Source organism: Chrysochloris asiatica, unplaced genomic scaffold (assembly GCF_000296735.1).
Source record: "Chrysochloris asiatica unplaced genomic scaffold, ChrAsi1.0 scaffold00038, whole genome shotgun sequence".
NCBI classification, from domain to species: Eukaryota; Metazoa; Chordata; class Mammalia; order Afrosoricida; family Chrysochloridae; genus Chrysochloris; species Chrysochloris asiatica.
In genome coordinates this window covers 5,158,297-5,175,144 of record NW_006408556.1, presented here as the reverse complement: position 1 = coordinate 5,175,144, position 16,848 = coordinate 5,158,297, and the positions used below count along the sequence as shown (strand labels likewise).

General features: G+C 45.0%; 1 protein-coding gene across 1 annotated transcript in view; it reads right to left on the bottom strand.

Annotated features, from left to right (window-relative positions):
- Positions 1-264: 264 nt before the first annotated feature.
- The window catches only part of BRPF3 (bromodomain and PHD finger containing, 3), a 31,921-nt gene continuing 15,337 nt past the window's right edge, over positions 265-16,848 (bottom strand). Inside the window, exons 8-12 of the mRNA XM_006860407.1 lie at positions 15,687-15,780; positions 10,191-10,288; positions 7,417-7,514; positions 1,788-1,942; positions 265-448 (exon numbers count right to left, since the gene is read on the bottom strand). Coding sequence (XP_006860469.1) covers positions 265-448; positions 1,788-1,942; positions 7,417-7,514; positions 10,191-10,288; positions 15,687-15,780 — 629 coding nt within the window. The remainder of the gene's footprint in view (positions 449-1,787; positions 1,943-7,416; positions 7,515-10,190; positions 10,289-15,686; positions 15,781-16,848) is intronic.

Genomic DNA, 16,848 nt, shown 5'->3' with positions numbered 1-16,848 from the left:
CCCACAGCGATTTCTACTTGTACTGGTTCTTCAGTGGAGTATTCCCCGAAGGACCTTGGGTGGGAGTTTTTGGCACATAGCAGACCTACCAGGAGAGCCATGCGGTTGGTCAAAGCTGGGGCCTGGCTCTTGGGGAAACACAGCCCCAGTCCCTGGCCTGCCATAAAAGGGGGAAGCTGCCGGCCACACATCTGGCTGAGGCAGGAAGAAGTATCTCTGTACCCCATGGGATGGAGGCAGGGCAGGCAGATGCAGGCCCTGCCCTCACAGGTAGCTGGAGGTGACGAAAGAGTGTGGCCCCCGAACACGGCTCAGGTGGATCATTGCACGGTCATAGGCCACCTGCACCGACTTTCGGATGCTGGTCTTGCGACCTTCCAGCATCTTGAGCTTGTCCACAGTGTCTTCCACACCTAGAGGCAGGACTTTGTCTCTTGGAAGCCACTGCCTGAAATAGAACCACAGTAAGAGGTCTAGGCCATTGCAGGTCCCGTTGTGGGGGAAGGGGAGAGGTGCTTCTTGGAACGCACTGGTCAAGGAGGGGTCGGGCAGAGGGAGGTTGGGATACCCTAGCAGGAAGCCATCAAGCAGGTATGGGTAGGGAGACAGCAGCTTGGGTCCTGGCTCTGCAATTAAGTTCTTCCCTGGGTCCAGCATTCAACCCCTCAGTTTGGAGGGTTACTGGGGCCCAGGAGCAAGTAGAGACCCATCTGCCACCCTCTAGGACTGGCTGAGCCCTCATAGAGGGCTCTGGGCCTCACCCAGCTGGGGGAAGCAGGGAGCTACAGCTAGGAAGTGGAGCTGGTGCCAGGAAGTGATGAACTGATCTCTGGTGGGGCCTGCACCCCATTTTGTGTGTGTGTTTAAAGCTCCTCAGGTCAATCTAAGGTACGGTTAAGTGCACAGTCTTTGGAGCCAGGTGTTAGCCTATATCCCAGTTCTGGCTTTCAGGTCTTGCCTTTTTGCACATTTTTCTAATTTGCAAAATGGATTGAGGAAATGAATGAGCATTAAATGAGATCAGTATGTAAAGCAATTTGCAAAAGGACACAGAGAAAGCACTCAATAAATGGTAGCTGCTATCATCCCATCATCATTACCCTAATTTTCACTTGCTAGTTCTATCTCCTCATTTGCAGAGGCAGGGGTGAAAAGTACTATGGAAAACTTGAAGGTGTTGGTAAATCAAGAGCAAGTGAGGACCTTGTAGTGGACAGAGGGAGCCATTTGAAGCAGAGACACTCACTCCCAAAGCTACCAGGAATGCCGGCAGCTGGCAGGCTCTCAACTAAGTTCCTTTGGGAATTGCCCTCCACCTTTAAGTTCCTTTGGGAATCGCCCTCCACCTGGTACCTCCACAGGGCAGCTGGCATTCAGTGACTAGCTAGTGTGGGAGAACAAAGACACAAACCCTATTCCAGACACCTCTATAGGGCCACCCCACTTCAGAGCTCCCTGTAGGATCAGCTGAGGCTCTGTTTCAAATATGTTCAGAGGAAGTTCAACTTCCTCTGCCCCGTGCTGTGTGTTCCTCAGCCCTCAACAGGTTTTGATTCAAGAGTTCTCCCCAATAAACCTCTTCATACAAACATCATTGCAGAGTGTATCCCTGACCTGCCACCTCTCTTAGTTACCACAACATGGCATGTGCACCTGGTGGAGACCAGGGGTGACTGAGTCCATACCTCTATGTATCTTTAGGGCCCCTTAGCATAGGAGCAGCCTCCCAATCTGGGCCCCTGAGCCTGCACCTGGCACAGGCCCTCCCCTGGCAGCAACACACTTACCAGGTACGCTTGTTGTCAAAGAAGAGGACAAGGAAGAGCTTCTCTCCAGCCTCTGCCTGTCTCTGCTCTCCCAGCTTCAGCACATCCAGCGGGGGGACTGGGATGGGAACACCATTGTGCAGAAGGCCCTCCCGGGGCATCTTGGGATCGATGATCTGGAGGTAGGAAAGGAGAGGGGCATTTAGTGTGGGTATGGCACCCTAGGCCAGGACCAATTCCACTTTTCCACACCAAAGCTACACAAGAGCTCAGTCCTGCCCACAGCCACATAACAGAGGGGTTGACTTTTTGTAGGATCCCAATGATGGAAATCTTCACTCTCTTTCTCCAGTTCATTGTCAGGATCCTCGACCAGCCCTGCCCAGGCAGTCTTCAGTGAGAGGGCACTCTGCTCCATGAACAATCAGGTCCTAGGCTGACACAGAGGTAGTGGGAAGTCTGACATTTGGGCCAAATAGGCAAACTCCTTCCCCCAATGTCCTTTGGAACACAGTGAAAGTCATTTTTCCTGACAATTTCCCTTTGAAATTTCCCAATCTAGCTCCAAGCTCAGGGGCTCACCAGCAAACGAGCCTATTTCTTTTGTTTGCCTTCCTGCCTAACTACAACTCTTCCTGGTGTGTGGGCCATGTGGATACGTTTGTGACACCTCTATGGTAAATCAGGAGGTTCCACTTATCCACCAAGATCAGAGAGAAGATTGAGCGCAGAGGGTCGCTGGAGATGGGGAAGGTGTGGTTGGAAAACAAGAGCCACTTGTGGATTACAAACTTGCAAGGCAGGCGCTGGACCCATCCATTCAGCACCATGGAACACTCTGATAATTAACAAAGTCCATAATTATTCACACATGAGCATCTTACTGGGAGGAGGGGTGGGGAGAGCCCACCCTTGTCTGTGCTGAGAAGTTTGTGGGGTAAGTATTAGCTGACAGAGGTTAAGTGCCAGGCACAATACAAGATGTAGCAGGCTGAATGAAGCCAGGGCTAGGACTAAAATCAGTCTCCTGGACAAGGTGAGGACCTCTGCTGACTCCTACACAGCCCTTACAGAGCAGCTGGCAGATGATCTCTGCGCATTAAGACCAGAGAGACTTGAATACTTACTGAGGAAGCAGCCTCCTCCAGAGACTGAGCAATCTTAATTCCTATGCCCGTCCCCAAGGGGCCTCTTCTCACAACAAACTGACTTCATTATTTACCTTTGGATGCCTACCAGCTTCCTTACATTCCTCTCAAGATAAGCAGCTGAAAGCAGGTGCTCTGATTAAGATTTTAAGGAAGAACCATTCCCACCCCACCCTCCACAGCTGTGTGATTTGATCAAAACTCTAGTTTGTCAGTCCAGGGCTTCAAACCGGTTCATTGCAGTTCAACTCCCTGTGAATTTGCATTTCCACTCCAGGTATGTTATTGTTAAGTGCTACTGAATCAGGTCAGACTCGTAGTGGTTACGAATCGGGCTGAGAACCTGAAGGTCAGCAGTTGGAAACTACCAGCTGCTCCGCGGGAGAAAGATGAGGCTTTCTACTCCTGTAAAGATTTATACCCTCGGAAACCCTGTACAGGGTCGCTATGGGTCGGAACCGACTCGACGGCACTTAACAACAACAACAACTGAATCAGTTCAGACTCATAGGGACCCTGTATAGGGTTTCTAAGGAGCCGCTGGTGGGCTTGAACTGCCTACTTTGTGGTTCACAGTCTAGTGCTGATCCTACAGTGCCAAACCAGGAGTTCAACCCACTGTGAACCTGCATTTTTCACTCCAGATATCTACATTTTAACAAGATCTCCAAGTATACAAAAGAAATTACCTGGGGATCCTGTTAAAATGTAGATTCTGATTTAGTGAAAAGAGGACAATCCAAAAGTTCCTGAAAAAATTCCATTACCCTTTAATTCCCACGAACTTTTTGAAATGCCATCATATCTGGGGTAAAAAAGCAAATTATCAGCAGGGGGTGGAACTGGAATGAATCCATAGGAAGTCCTGTGTCCGTCAGTTTTTCCTTCCTAGGAATGGAGCTACAGGTGCTATGAAGAACCACGATTACGCACCCTCCTGGATTACGTGAACTACTCTGATGTTTCGTCTTCATCCCGGTCCCACCCGGGAGCTAAAGCCAACGAAACCTACTGCCATCAAGCTGACTTTGACGTCTGCAGGACAGAGCAGAAATACCCCAGACTTCCCACTACCTTTCCCAAGTCTATAAATCTTTAGAGAAGCAGCACATGTTTCTCCCTGGAGCAGCTCTGTGCTTTAACCACCATGTCACCAGAATGCCTTCCTGGCACTCAAAAGCAAGGTGGGTAAGCTTGCCATTTGAGGGGAACCCTCCTCTCTTTTTAGGAAGCCAGTATCAATTTTATCTCAAGATACCAGAGATCCATTCATTCAATGGAATGTTATGAAGATGTGAAGTAAGATGAAAATAAAGCTTATGATACAATTTAATACATTATATGATAAATGTGTATACAACACTTAACTACTAAAGTAAAAAATAGAAGTGATGGCACACAATGCTCACAGCAGACATGTTAGGATCGTGGGATTTTCATTGGTTATTTTTTTCTCTACTTTTCTAAAACAAAAATCTACCATTTCAATACATTACTTTTACGGTCAAACCAAAATAAAAGAAAATTTTTAAACTGTATATTCACTATGTATCTAAGTATAAAAGGGCTTAAAAAAAATTCATGGAAAATGAAATGGAAGGAATGGAATTTTTCCAAAACCTTTTTGAAGCCTCCTTGTACATATTTAAGTATGCATAGGAAAAGACTGGGAGAGTCGTACATTGAAATAAAAACACAGGCTGTGTTCAGGTGGTGGCTGAAGTTCTTTTAAAACTAGAAGAAATACTAAATACTAAAAAAAAAAAGTATGATTAAGAAGATAATTAAAAACAGAAACAAAAGCAACTTACTTTAGACTGCTTTTTTAAAAAAAAAACAAACGAACCACCTCACACTTGGACAGCTGTAACCATTTCTCAGTGAGCTAAGACACAGAGTCTTGGGACATGAAGGCAGCCCTGGACCCATCCCCACTTCAGCTGCAAAGACGGCCATGGGAGACTATCCGCCTAGCACAGCTAAGGGGAGAGGGAGTCAGGCAGGCCACGTAGGTTCCAATACTGGCTCCACGAGTCATATAACCTTTGGGGGCTAAAGTTTCCTCAATTGTCCAAAGAGGAACAGAGCCCCTGCCCTCTTCACGTTAAGAAGTTGCTGTTAGGAACAAAAGAGACCCTAATGTGAAAGAGCAGGAGAAGCCCAGAGTACCATGTTCATGCTGAGGTAGGTGGGGTTGTTCTCAACTCTAGCTACAGATTACCTAGGAAGGTAAAAACAAAAAACACACACAAAAAACTCATGCCTCCATTTGGTCCCAGAGAATCTAATTTGGTAGTTTTGGGGTGGGAGCAAAGGTGTCCTGGTGACACATTGGCAGCTCTGGGCTGCCAACCAAAAGATTGGTAGTTCACTGTTGGCATATCACTCCAGGGGAGAAAGATGTGTCAGTCTGCTTCAGTAAAGATTTTACAGCCCTGGGAACTCTATGGAGTATTACAGGGGAGAAAAGAGACCCCTTCTTCAAAGATATAAATATTGTACAGACTCTTTACTAACTCTTAAACAAAAGTAAACATAAGACAAAGACAAACAGATCACCCAGGTGAGAGAAATCATAGACACCACAATGAGCTTCCACATTTCTATCTCGACGTGGTGACCTTCCCCTCCCATAACCATGACTGGGGGCAGCAGCCATGTATCCCATACTCACACTGGGCTTATGGAAAGCAGGGAGGGAATTAGGCAGATGGAAAGCTCTGAGGCTGGGTATGGCATCACAACTAGGTGACAAGGGGTATGTCTAGGGCTGTTTCTGTGAAACCTGGGGGAAGTGCTACCAAAACCTACTTTTAAATATACCGCTTCTAATTCTGGTAGTTCAGTTGTCAGAGGTGCATGAGTGCATGAGGTACTCAAGAAAAATTGGGATCTGAACACTTAAACCTAGACACAAGATGGAATTAAGTTCTGTTAGGGTGGAGTCATTCACAGGCAAAAAGCCTTCAGAATTTGTACTCTACAGCAGTGGTGGTGGTGGTAGTGTGCCGTGGAGTCGGTTCCAACTCAGAGTCCCTGCATAGGGTTTCCAAGGCTGTGAATCTTTACGGAAGCAGAAAGCCTCATCTTTCTCCCACGGAACCACTGGTAGTTTCCAACTGCTGACCTTGAGGTTCACAGCCAGATTCGTAATCACTACGCTACCAGAGTTCCTCCTGCAGCAGTAGGCAGTTCTATTGTCCTAAAAGGTTGCTGTAAGTCAAAATTTACATGATGGCAGTGGGTCTGGGGTTGGGAAGTGAGGGGGAGAGAGAGTTCGGGTAGGAGATCAGCATCTGTATTGCTAAAAATTTCTCCATGTCATTCTGATATGCTCCAAAAGTTTAAAACCCAGAGCCAGGTGGACATTACCTGCCCAGTACAGAAAGAGTGCTAAGAAAAAACAAGGTGGCAAAGAAGTGAAAGAAACTGACTTTCATGTACCGCTGGTGAGAGTGTAAACTAGAATTAATTTCTGAAGGGCAACGTGGTAATTTGTAACAAAGCCATAGAATATTGCATAGACTTTCCCACAAAAAGGCACCCTTCGAAATTCACTGTAGAAAAACAATCACAGATGTGCACAAAGGTAGAACTATAATGTCACTGATGGCTATCTGTCACAGTGAGAAATTCGAAACAATCTAAATGACCAACTGGGATATGGTTAAATTATGGTACATACATATCACTGAGGACAATGTGGCCATTAAGAGTGATGTTGACAAACAATGTTTAAGGGCATACGATGCTCATGTTCATGGCAGGATATTAAGTGATACAGGTTAAAAATAGAGTGCTTTCATATATGCATTACTTATGCATTAAAAAAAGGCTGAACTGCTTTATGTCATGAAATTATCTCTCAATGATTTTGAACTTAGTGGCTCAGAACACAGGCTTTGACATCACACATTTTGAGTCCTGGGCTCAAATTCAAACCCTGCCACTTTTAGCTGGATGATCACGACTAACACTTTTCTTCCCAATAAAATGTGAATAACTGCATCTTCCTCAGTATTTGAAGGCCTTAGCATGACAGAAATTTAACAAAAGATCTAAGCGTTATTGTTGTTGTTAAGTGCTGTTGAGTCAGTTTTGATTCAGTGACCCTGTATAGAGTTTTAGAGGAGTGGCTGGTGGGTTTGAACAGTCAACCTTGTAGTTAGCAATCCAATGATTATCCTACAGCACCACACCAGGACTCAAAATTCTCTATCATGAGCACAGGTTAGTTTTATGCATAAGCAAATAAACTCATGCTATTAAGACCCTAAGAACCCTACTCTCTGCATAATTTCAGCCCTCCTTCAAGTGCCCCAAGCTGGGTGCCTTACAGGTCTGACCCACCCAGGCTGGTTTGAGCTCCCTCCCTTCTGTAGCCGAAGGCACTCTGACTCCTACCACTCTGCTGGCTTGATCCAATCAGATAAGCCCAGAGGTAAGGCAGGGGCCAGAACCGCCCACAGGAGGTAGGAAGGTGGTGTCTGGGGCAGACTCACCAAGGCAGGGTAGGAGGGGTAGCCTCGGCACTTGGCCCACACCAGCTCCAGGGGCTCCAGGTCTCCGCGGTCTTCAAAGGGCATCAGGAGGCTTCTGCCTGGGGGTGGGGGAGGGGAGGAGACAGAGCCCAAAGGGGACTTGGAATGGTGCCCAGAGTCCTGGCTATGGCCTCCATTTGACTGGGGCAGTGCAGGAAAGAGCCAGCAACATCCCCTCCACCCATCCTCTTCCCTGTGCTGTCCTTAGGAGAGCTCCTTAGAAGGAGAACTTGTCCTGTAAAGGGCCAGATTTGAAGGATTTCACATTCCATGGGCCACATGGTCTCAGCTCTACCACTGTAACTTGAAATCAGTCATAGGCAATTGGTAAACAAATTAGCAAGGCTGTGTCCCAATAAAATTCTATTTATAGGCATTGAAATTTGAACTTCATGTCATTTTTACCTGTTCTGAAATATTATTTTTCTTTTGAATTTTATTTCTTAATCATGTAAAAGTGTGAAAACCATTCTTGGCCTATGGGCTGTATAAAAACAGGCAATGGGCACTACAGTCTGTGGACCTCAGAACTAGAACCTCAGGATGGTTTCCCTGGAAAAACATAACTACTTTGTTACAGGGCTTCAGGAGGAAGCCACATGAAGAGTCCTCATCATGGAGGCTTCCTGGATACAGATGCCTGGGAAGGACATCCCAGGAAAACTCTCTGCTAAATGAGTTCTCTTCTGAAAGGTCACCTGGGTATAGAACACCCTGCAGGTCCTTCCCGTGCCCGCTTGTCAGAGCTTAGATTCGATGTCTAGCCTGGGCAGACACCACATCTCTTCAGCTTACTTTCTCACCTAATGCACTAAGCACACGTAAAGGGTGCATCCCCAATGCTTCTGAGCACAGTGGAACTGCCCTGTCCTCACCCAAGAAAGTGGCCACACTCAACCAAGGAAAAGGGCCCAAACTTCAGAGTGGATATTATGTTTCTAAAGAAACATTACCACCCTCATTTACAACTTTTTTAAATGTACTGAAATAAAAGGAGGCATTCTTTTGTACCTAGTGAGTCAGCAACAATAACAAAAAGATACAATCTAACTCCAAAGAGGAGAGCTGGTGCACCCAGACACTGCTGTTGAGACTGTAGACCATCCCATCTATTCCGAATGTAATTTGGCAGAATGTACCAAGAGCCATAAAAAAAAAAAACTAAAAAACAGCCATCTGCTCCAGTAAGTTCCTTCCCTGGGAATTTATTCTAAGAAAAATAACTTTAGAAACGAATGAAAGGAGGTTGAACAAAAACATAGCTTACTACATTAGGTTAAAAACTGGAAATAACCCAAATGACTAACAACTGAAGAATGACTAAGTATTTAGAATGCACTGATTGGGATATATACTGTTCCAATAAAATGAGAAATAGAAAGATTTTGTGTCAAAATGAAAAAAGTTTAACATTGAAAAAAGCAGAATACGTGTTTTGGATTAGCATTTTGTTAAAAAAATGTGCCTAAAATAAACAGAAGAGACCACAGAAAAACGAAGACATTTGTGTTAAGGTAATGGGACTTTGGGAGGTCAATTTCCTTTGGCACCATTTATATCCTACGTATGTAAGCTTATAAAATTCGAGGATAATGTCACCACCAGAAGCACAAGTATGTGTCAATCTGCTCCCGGTCTTGTGCTAGCTGCTATACCAATTCATCTAGACATGAGCCCTGCCTCCTGGGAGCTGACAGTCACAGACAGTAATGAAACACACACAAGGCATGCATTCATCAACACACACACACACACACACACACACACACGAGAATAAAACCAATGCTACAAGAAAAGAAAGCCACTGGGAAAAGGAAAGAGGGAAGAGAGGCTCTGAAGCCTGTGTTTGACAGACGCTTCAAAGACTGGGCATCTAGAGAATGGGTGTGCCTCTTTGAGAGCTGGGCAGAGTGAGCTCAGTGAAGAACAACCTGCTCTCCATCTGCCCTTCCCTGCCGCCCTCTATCCCCTCAGCCTAGGTCTTCTACTGTTTGAACCAACTGGAATGGAATGTCTTCTGAGAAGAGTGCTGAAAGCACTGGATAACATGAAATTACAAGGTTATATATGAGATTTGATGATACAAGTCATCATGAGGGCAGTCTGGCAATATCTATCTTACTTACAGACGCACCCTTCTGTCAATATGGGAATTCCACTTCTACAGATACAGCTCTCATGTGTAAAACATCATCTGTGCACAAGGATGCTCACTGCTGTATTGTGATAGCAAATAAGTGAATCATCTAAATGTCCATCTTTGGCAAACTGGTTAAGTAAACGATGGCACTCCTATACAATGGAACATAGGGCCACTGATAAAAAGCACAAGGCAGCTGTGTGGGTACTGAAACAGGAGACTCTTCAAGATATGAGGGGCCTTCAAAAAGTCCATAGAAAATGGCACTAAAAGATAATGGAATTTTTCCATGAACTATGTGAAGGTCCCTTGTACATTATTAATAAAAGGTGTGGTTTAAGAGCAGTATGCGTGTATTAGGCTTCTCTACTTTCCACAAATATGAGCATGTATGACCCATTCAAATTTAAAATGAATTAAAAAAAAAAAAAAAAAAGAGTATGAATGACCTAGGAGGAAGAGGACCTTGCTGCCCAGTGCTAGAAGGGTCAGGAGGAGCTCATGGGCTGGCTGCCCTCATTCTCAGCCCCAACAGGCTAGCCGCCCACAGACTGGCTCCTCTAAAGTTCTGCTCCACCTGAAGCTGGTTCCTCACCTGAATCGTTGTAGTCAGAATCTCCATTGACACCTTCCAGGAAGGGCACTCGAGACAGGGCTGGCTTCCCACGGCTGCGTTTTGGGGCAGTCAGACCACTGCATAGAGCAAGGAGAGAGGGGAATTTGAGCCATCTCAATGATAAACACACCCACTGCTTTTCTCCCATCTTTCACAAGGGTGAAATGATGCAAAAAGCCTACAGGGAAGAGGGTTCTCACCTAACCCCCAAAACTCACACTACTCTATGACAAACTTCTTCAGTCCTGTGGAAGAACTGAACCTGGAAGGTGACTGCCTATCCCCTACCCACAGAGGAAGGGCAACATCAGTCAACTCAACCCTTCCAGAACCTGAATGGCCTTGCTACAAGCAAAGGCCCTCTCATATCTGCCAAAAATTCTTTATTCCATGGTTCACATTTCTTCTTCTTTAGAAACCAACTTATTTTTTAGGTACAAAAATCTGATCTGCTTGTTTCCCAACATTACGAATGGGCACATCTTACTTGCAACATTTTCATGTTGAGGGAAAAAGTCCCTCCTCACTTTCCAGTGATTGGTGTGTGTGAGGATATAGAGGTGAGCTCAGAGAAGAGCAGCCTGCTCTGCTCCTGCTCCTTCTTCTCTTGGATAAGGAGAGATGACTTTAAAAAAAATAAATAAAACTTTTTTTTTTAACATGGATAATGCAAAAAATTAAAAATCTACATTGACAAAGACAAAGTAATAAGCAAATATAAGACTATTTATAGCAAAGCATCAATATTTTTAATAGCTTCCCATGTGATTCTAATGTACAAAAACCATGGGTGAGAGGCCCCCAGGGAAGAAAATGTGGCTAAGGTTTGTTTTCACGCAAGCTTGTCTGAATATCGTGTTGTTGTCATCAAGTCCATGTCGACTCACAGACTCACAGTGACAGAGGACAACTGCCCCATAGGCTTTTCTAGGCGGTAATCTTTACAGGAGTCCTGGTGTGGCACAGAAGGAATAAGCACAGGACTGCTAACTGCAAGATCTGCAGTTCAAACCCACCAATTGCTTCTTGGAAACAATCCTATCTATACATGGTGCTATGAGTTGAAACCGACTCAATGGCACTTAACGACAAAGACAATAATCTTTACAGAAGCAAATCACCAGGTCTTTCTCCTGTGGAGTCGCTGGATGGGTTTGAACTGTCAACTTTTTGGTTAGTATTCTAGTGCTTAACTGTTGCTCCACCAGGGTTTCTTATTTTAATATTCTTGCTATATGATTCTCTCAACTAAGAAGAATGCTTAAAAGACAGAGCTGACAGATCTGCTGATAAATAGCAACACTTAGAAATCCTTGAGTAGGAAGATGCCGGGGCTGGGACAGGTTAGAAAGTAGAGTCTGACTGGTATAGCGCTGTGGGATAAAGTCCTGGGCCACAAGGTCGTTTTAACCACAAGGTTGGTGGTTCAAATTCACCAGCTGCTCCTTGGAAACCCATACAGTCATTCAACAGCACTTAACAACAACAACAGCAACCATTTTGTTGTTAAATGTCTTCAGGTCGGTTCTGACTCACAGCAACCTTGTATAGGATTTCCAAGAAACGGCTGGTGGTTTTGAACCACTGACCTGTGGGTAACAGAGCAGTGCTTACTGAATTATAACTGTGTTAACATGATCAGACAGAAAGCTTGCTTTACTGGGACCCAATGTGTGTCACTGTAGTTCTAGAATAAGCACTGGACTGTTAACCACAAGGTCAACAGTTTAATTTCACCAGCCACTCTTTGGAAACTCTATGTTATTAAGTGCTGTTGTATCAGTTCCGACTCATAGTAATCCTGTATAGGATTTCCGAGAAGCAGCAGGTAGGTTTGAACCTAAGACCTTGCAGTTAGCAGTCCAGTGCTTATCCTACAGCATCACACCATGAGTCAGAATCAGAGGGCACTTAACAACAATAATGAATCAAAATCCTGGTAACCAGTAGTTGAGTTTTTCCCTGTTAAAACTTCAAAGTAGTCCATTCTGGTTTGACCCCCTGCTGTTTCACCCCATATATGGATCAGAATAATAAGATAACATATGTATACATAGGTATATTCTGATTTAATATATCTACAGGTAGAAGGGCAAACTCTCAGCAGGGGTGGGGGTAGGGGTGGGAGTGATCAAGTTTGAACTAGATGAAAACATTTTGGATGCAGTTCCCACTCACACTCCTTTTCTAAGCCTTGCACAATTATTAGGAAAGCCTTTCAGAGTTCACATCATAGATCTGGAAAGCCATTCTCAAGAGCAAGAGAGAAAAGAGCACAGCAAAGTGTCCAAAACTCTGGAGCCAGACTACCTGGGTTCAAAATTCAACATTCTGACTCTTAACTCTGTGATTGTGAGTCAGGTGGTTTTCCCATGTGCTGTTGGGGAAATCTACTAATACACACAAAGCACTCAGTACAGCACTGACCAAGTACTTCTACTCTTCACTTATGGGCTCTCTTTTTATCCCACATGTCTCATTTATGTCAGTAGCAAGAATTCTATCCAGTGTGGGCATAGAAGATATATGTCTGGCAGTAAGGAGCGAGGGCTGAGGTGCAAGGCAAGAATAACACTGACTGTGAAGATTAAGGTTGTGTGTCAGCTTGGCGGGGCCATCATTCGCAATGGTTTGGCAGTTATGTCATGATGTAACTTTGCAATGATGTCATGATGTAGTTATCCTCCATTTCTGCATAATGCTGATCTTCACGTAACACCTAGTCTTTGGAATCTAACCATGTCAACAAGTGAGGAGTGGGTATACTCAGCAAAAGGCCATTGTAGTTATTATGTGTAGGGCAGGCAGTACATTTGTGTGTGTGTGTGTGTGTGTGTGTTGGGGGTGAAATTTAAAGAAAGTGAACCAGATAAAGAAAAGAGAGTATTCCAAGTAGGGAGCAGCCTCTGCACAAATCCAGGAGAAACAGCAGAGCAGGTTGGGGGAACCATAATGTCAAGATAAAAGAGACAGGAGAACTGAAGGGAGAAAAAGCTTAGAATCTAATTGGGCTTATCTATGAAATGCACCTTGAAATCACTGAATTGCTCTTTTAAGAATGGAGCCTCGTGTTGGGAGAGGTTGGGAAGCGGAGAAAGACCAGGTAATGAGTTATGGAACTCATGCTTTGTTTACATTCTAATTTTACCTCCACTTGAGCTGTCCTCCCTCCTTTCAGGACAGTACATTCTAATTCTCACATTAAGTAAAGCAAACTACTAACATTGTTCTACAGGATGATAAGCTCTGAGGAGGATGAGCTAGATAAAACAGGATGCACACCACAATGAGGTCTGTGTATTCCTGATTTGTAGGAAAAACCACTGCAGCCCTCTCCAAGTTGTCCAAGCCTAATTGGCAACTAGTATGTAATTACCCTGTCTACTTACTGGTTTAATGTTCACTCACCAACCCTTCCATAAGGAAAGCTCCATCAGTGCTCAGAACAGTACTTAGCATACAGTAGATCACCAATTATTAATCACTGAATGATCCATAGAAAGAGGGTTCAGCCAGAAAAGAGAGACCAAAGGGTAGGTGTGGAGGACAGGGAGTTTAGTGGTCAGAAGTTCTTTCAAATGTGAAATTCTACAATTCCAGTCTAATTAATACATACAATCTTCCTTTATATACTTATTACAACAATGTAACAAAAACAAGAATACAACAAAAACCTTGCAGTTAGAAGCCCTCGAATTTCCCGTTTCAAACCCTGAAATTTCACTGAGAACCTTCCAAAGGCATTATTCCTACATCGAGCAAAAATCTGTGGCACTGGACTAGAGTTGCACAAAAAAGCCAACACACCACTTGAATTAGCAGGCTGCCCACAGCCTGGCCTGGCTTGGCCTGCCTCCTGCAGCCCACAGCTGGGAAGAGTGCCCTTTGAGGAAGGACTGACACACCCTCTTTCTTTAGTCAAGGGCTCTGGAGGGGACAGTTTGATAACCCCACCCTGCCCACCCTCAACAAACTGGGCTTCCAGGGACCATATTTTTTTAAAGGAGTCAGGAACTCCACTTTAACAGTTTATAACAATTGTATCTACATAAGAATTCACTGGAGAAACATTGCTAAAATGTTAATTCTGATTTAGTATACATCTGGAGTGAAAAATGCAAATTCTCAGCAAGGAAATGCTGAACTGGAAAAAAACAGGTAAACATCCAGTTTTTTTATTCACCACCGGTAGGAATCAAACCCACCAGCCACTCCTTGGAAACCCTAAACAGGCCACTTAACCACCACTCCTATACTGGTGGAGGTTACAGAAGGAAGGAAGAAACCTAAGGCAACTCTGAGGTGTGGTGGTAGTGGTGGTGGTGTTAAGTGCTATGAGTCCACTCATAACAACTCTGTATAGAGTTTCTGAGGAGTGGCTGCTAGTGGCTTGCGGTCTAGTGCTAATAATCTCAAAGATACCACTGAGAGCTGGGTCCTACCATGTGGGGGCCAGGCCCAAGGGGTAGTTGTGGCCTTCTGTAGTCCAGGGTCAAGTGAGTACCTAACAGAACATCATCCCCCTCTCTTGGAAACACTTCAAACACTGGCAGATGTAGCATTTTGGTGCAGCCCTGAGACCTTTTCCTCCCTTACTTAGAACCCAAGATTCCATTCAGTTGCCATATCCACCAGTCACTGGGTCATTTTCCCACTTCTAAGAACCCCAGACTCCCTGCAGTCCTGTAGAGCACATAACACAGAGCAGTGGGCTCCACAAACTCTTGGACTTAGAAGTCATGGCTTTAGAAATCCTTCATGTAAAAGAATGAAAAAATAAAACCCATCCCTTCCCAAGGTGGTAGACGAGCTGGGGACCTCTTTTGGAATACCATTGGTAAGTGCCATTGAGTAGATTCCAACTCACAGTGACATTGTATAGAGGATCAACTGGTGGGTTTCATACACCAACCTTGTGGTTAGCAGTCCTGTGCTTATTCTACAATGCCATACCAGAGCCTCCTGTTGGGAGTAATCGTTAAGTGCTGTTACCAGTCCAATGCTTATCCTGCTGAGAGGCATATGTTGTTAAGTGCCAACTCATAGTGACCCTGTATAATGCTTCAGAGGAGTGGCTGTGGGTTTGAACTGCCAACCTTGGGAATCAAAGTGACCTTGCAGTCCAGCGCACGGTCCTGCAGTGCACACCAGAACAGGCACTTCCAAATTTCCTGTGCTCAAGACGCTATGATGCACCAAAAGGTAGTGTATGGCTGTTGGCTCATTGTCCCCACCCTCTAGAATCCAGATTCAGTTCCCTAAACCCTGTAATGAGTCAGTGCCACTCCTCCACTCCTAGTCGGAGGGTCACCCTATTGCCTAGAAACCATTCCCAGAGTTATAGACAAGAGGCCTCAGGAAATGGCAGGTAAAAAACAGAGGTAAGCATGAAAAGGTAGAATCCCATAGCTAATCAGAGAACAGGAAGAGGGATGGCAAGGTTGCCAACTAGGCTTTGCAGGAAAATGATCTTACCTGCAGGCTTCAAATGCCAGTCCACCACTGAGACCCAAACTACATTCCGAGTCAGACCCACTTTCGGTGTGTTTTCCAAAGCCATTGGTTACGCCTGCCAAGGAAGGATACACAAAATGAGCCTGAGTGCAAAACCCTCCCTTCCCGACACACACTGTAGTGAGGCAGCTGCTGGGGGTGTGGTGGGGGAAGGCCAGGGCTGCAGAGGCTGGCTATTCCTGCCCCTATGGAACTGAGTCTTGGGTGATGGGAAAACATGATGAATATGTTGGTCTGGGGGAAATGAGCAAAAACTGCATTTTCCTTCCCACCCTTCCAGTTTCACTTTAAGGAAAACAGCACATAACAACTCTGGCTACTGTCATTTGGCTACAAAGGGAAATACCTAGACTTCTCCATCTTGGCTGGCTCACATGGCCCTGGATCTGCTTCTCAGTTCAAGCTTCAATTATCAGGGAGTTTCCTCTGCCTCTTGGGCAGCCCACTTGCCTTGCTGCTAAAGATAAACACTCACACACCCTATCTACCATACAGCTGGCAACAGCCAGATTTCATTCAGGAGAGGTTGGGACAGGATAAGGGCTATGTGTCAACTACACCCTCACATATCTAATAGGGCTAAAGTTGGAGGTGGGGAAACATTCCAGCAGAATGGCCTGAGTCCTAGGCTTGGCTCTGAAGCAGTCTAAAACCCAAGGCAGGTTCTCTTCAAGCCTTGCCATCCCCTTTAAGCCCAGTTCTTATCGTACATTGTCACACCTGGACTCTGCTTAGCGAAGATAGTGAAAACAAATGAAGGCGATTTGGTCAGTCCAGGGACATGATCTTTTCTATTTAACCAATTCTTAACCTAGACTGTTAACTGCAAGGTCGACAGTGCAAACCCACCAGACACTCCTTGGAAGCTCTATACAGGGTAGCCATGAGTTGAAAATGACCAATGGCACTTAACCACCACCACCACCACCACACTCCAGAGGCCTAGAAGTGTGACAACAGAACAAAGGGTGTACAGAGATGGGTCCAGGCACTTAAGAACTTTAGATCATAGATACTTTGGCCAGAAACCTGAGGCAACTCACACTTGTAAGAATTGTCTGAGCCCATGTTTAGACTCTGGCCTGGATCTGTCTTTCAAGATATAAACTCAATTTCAGCCACT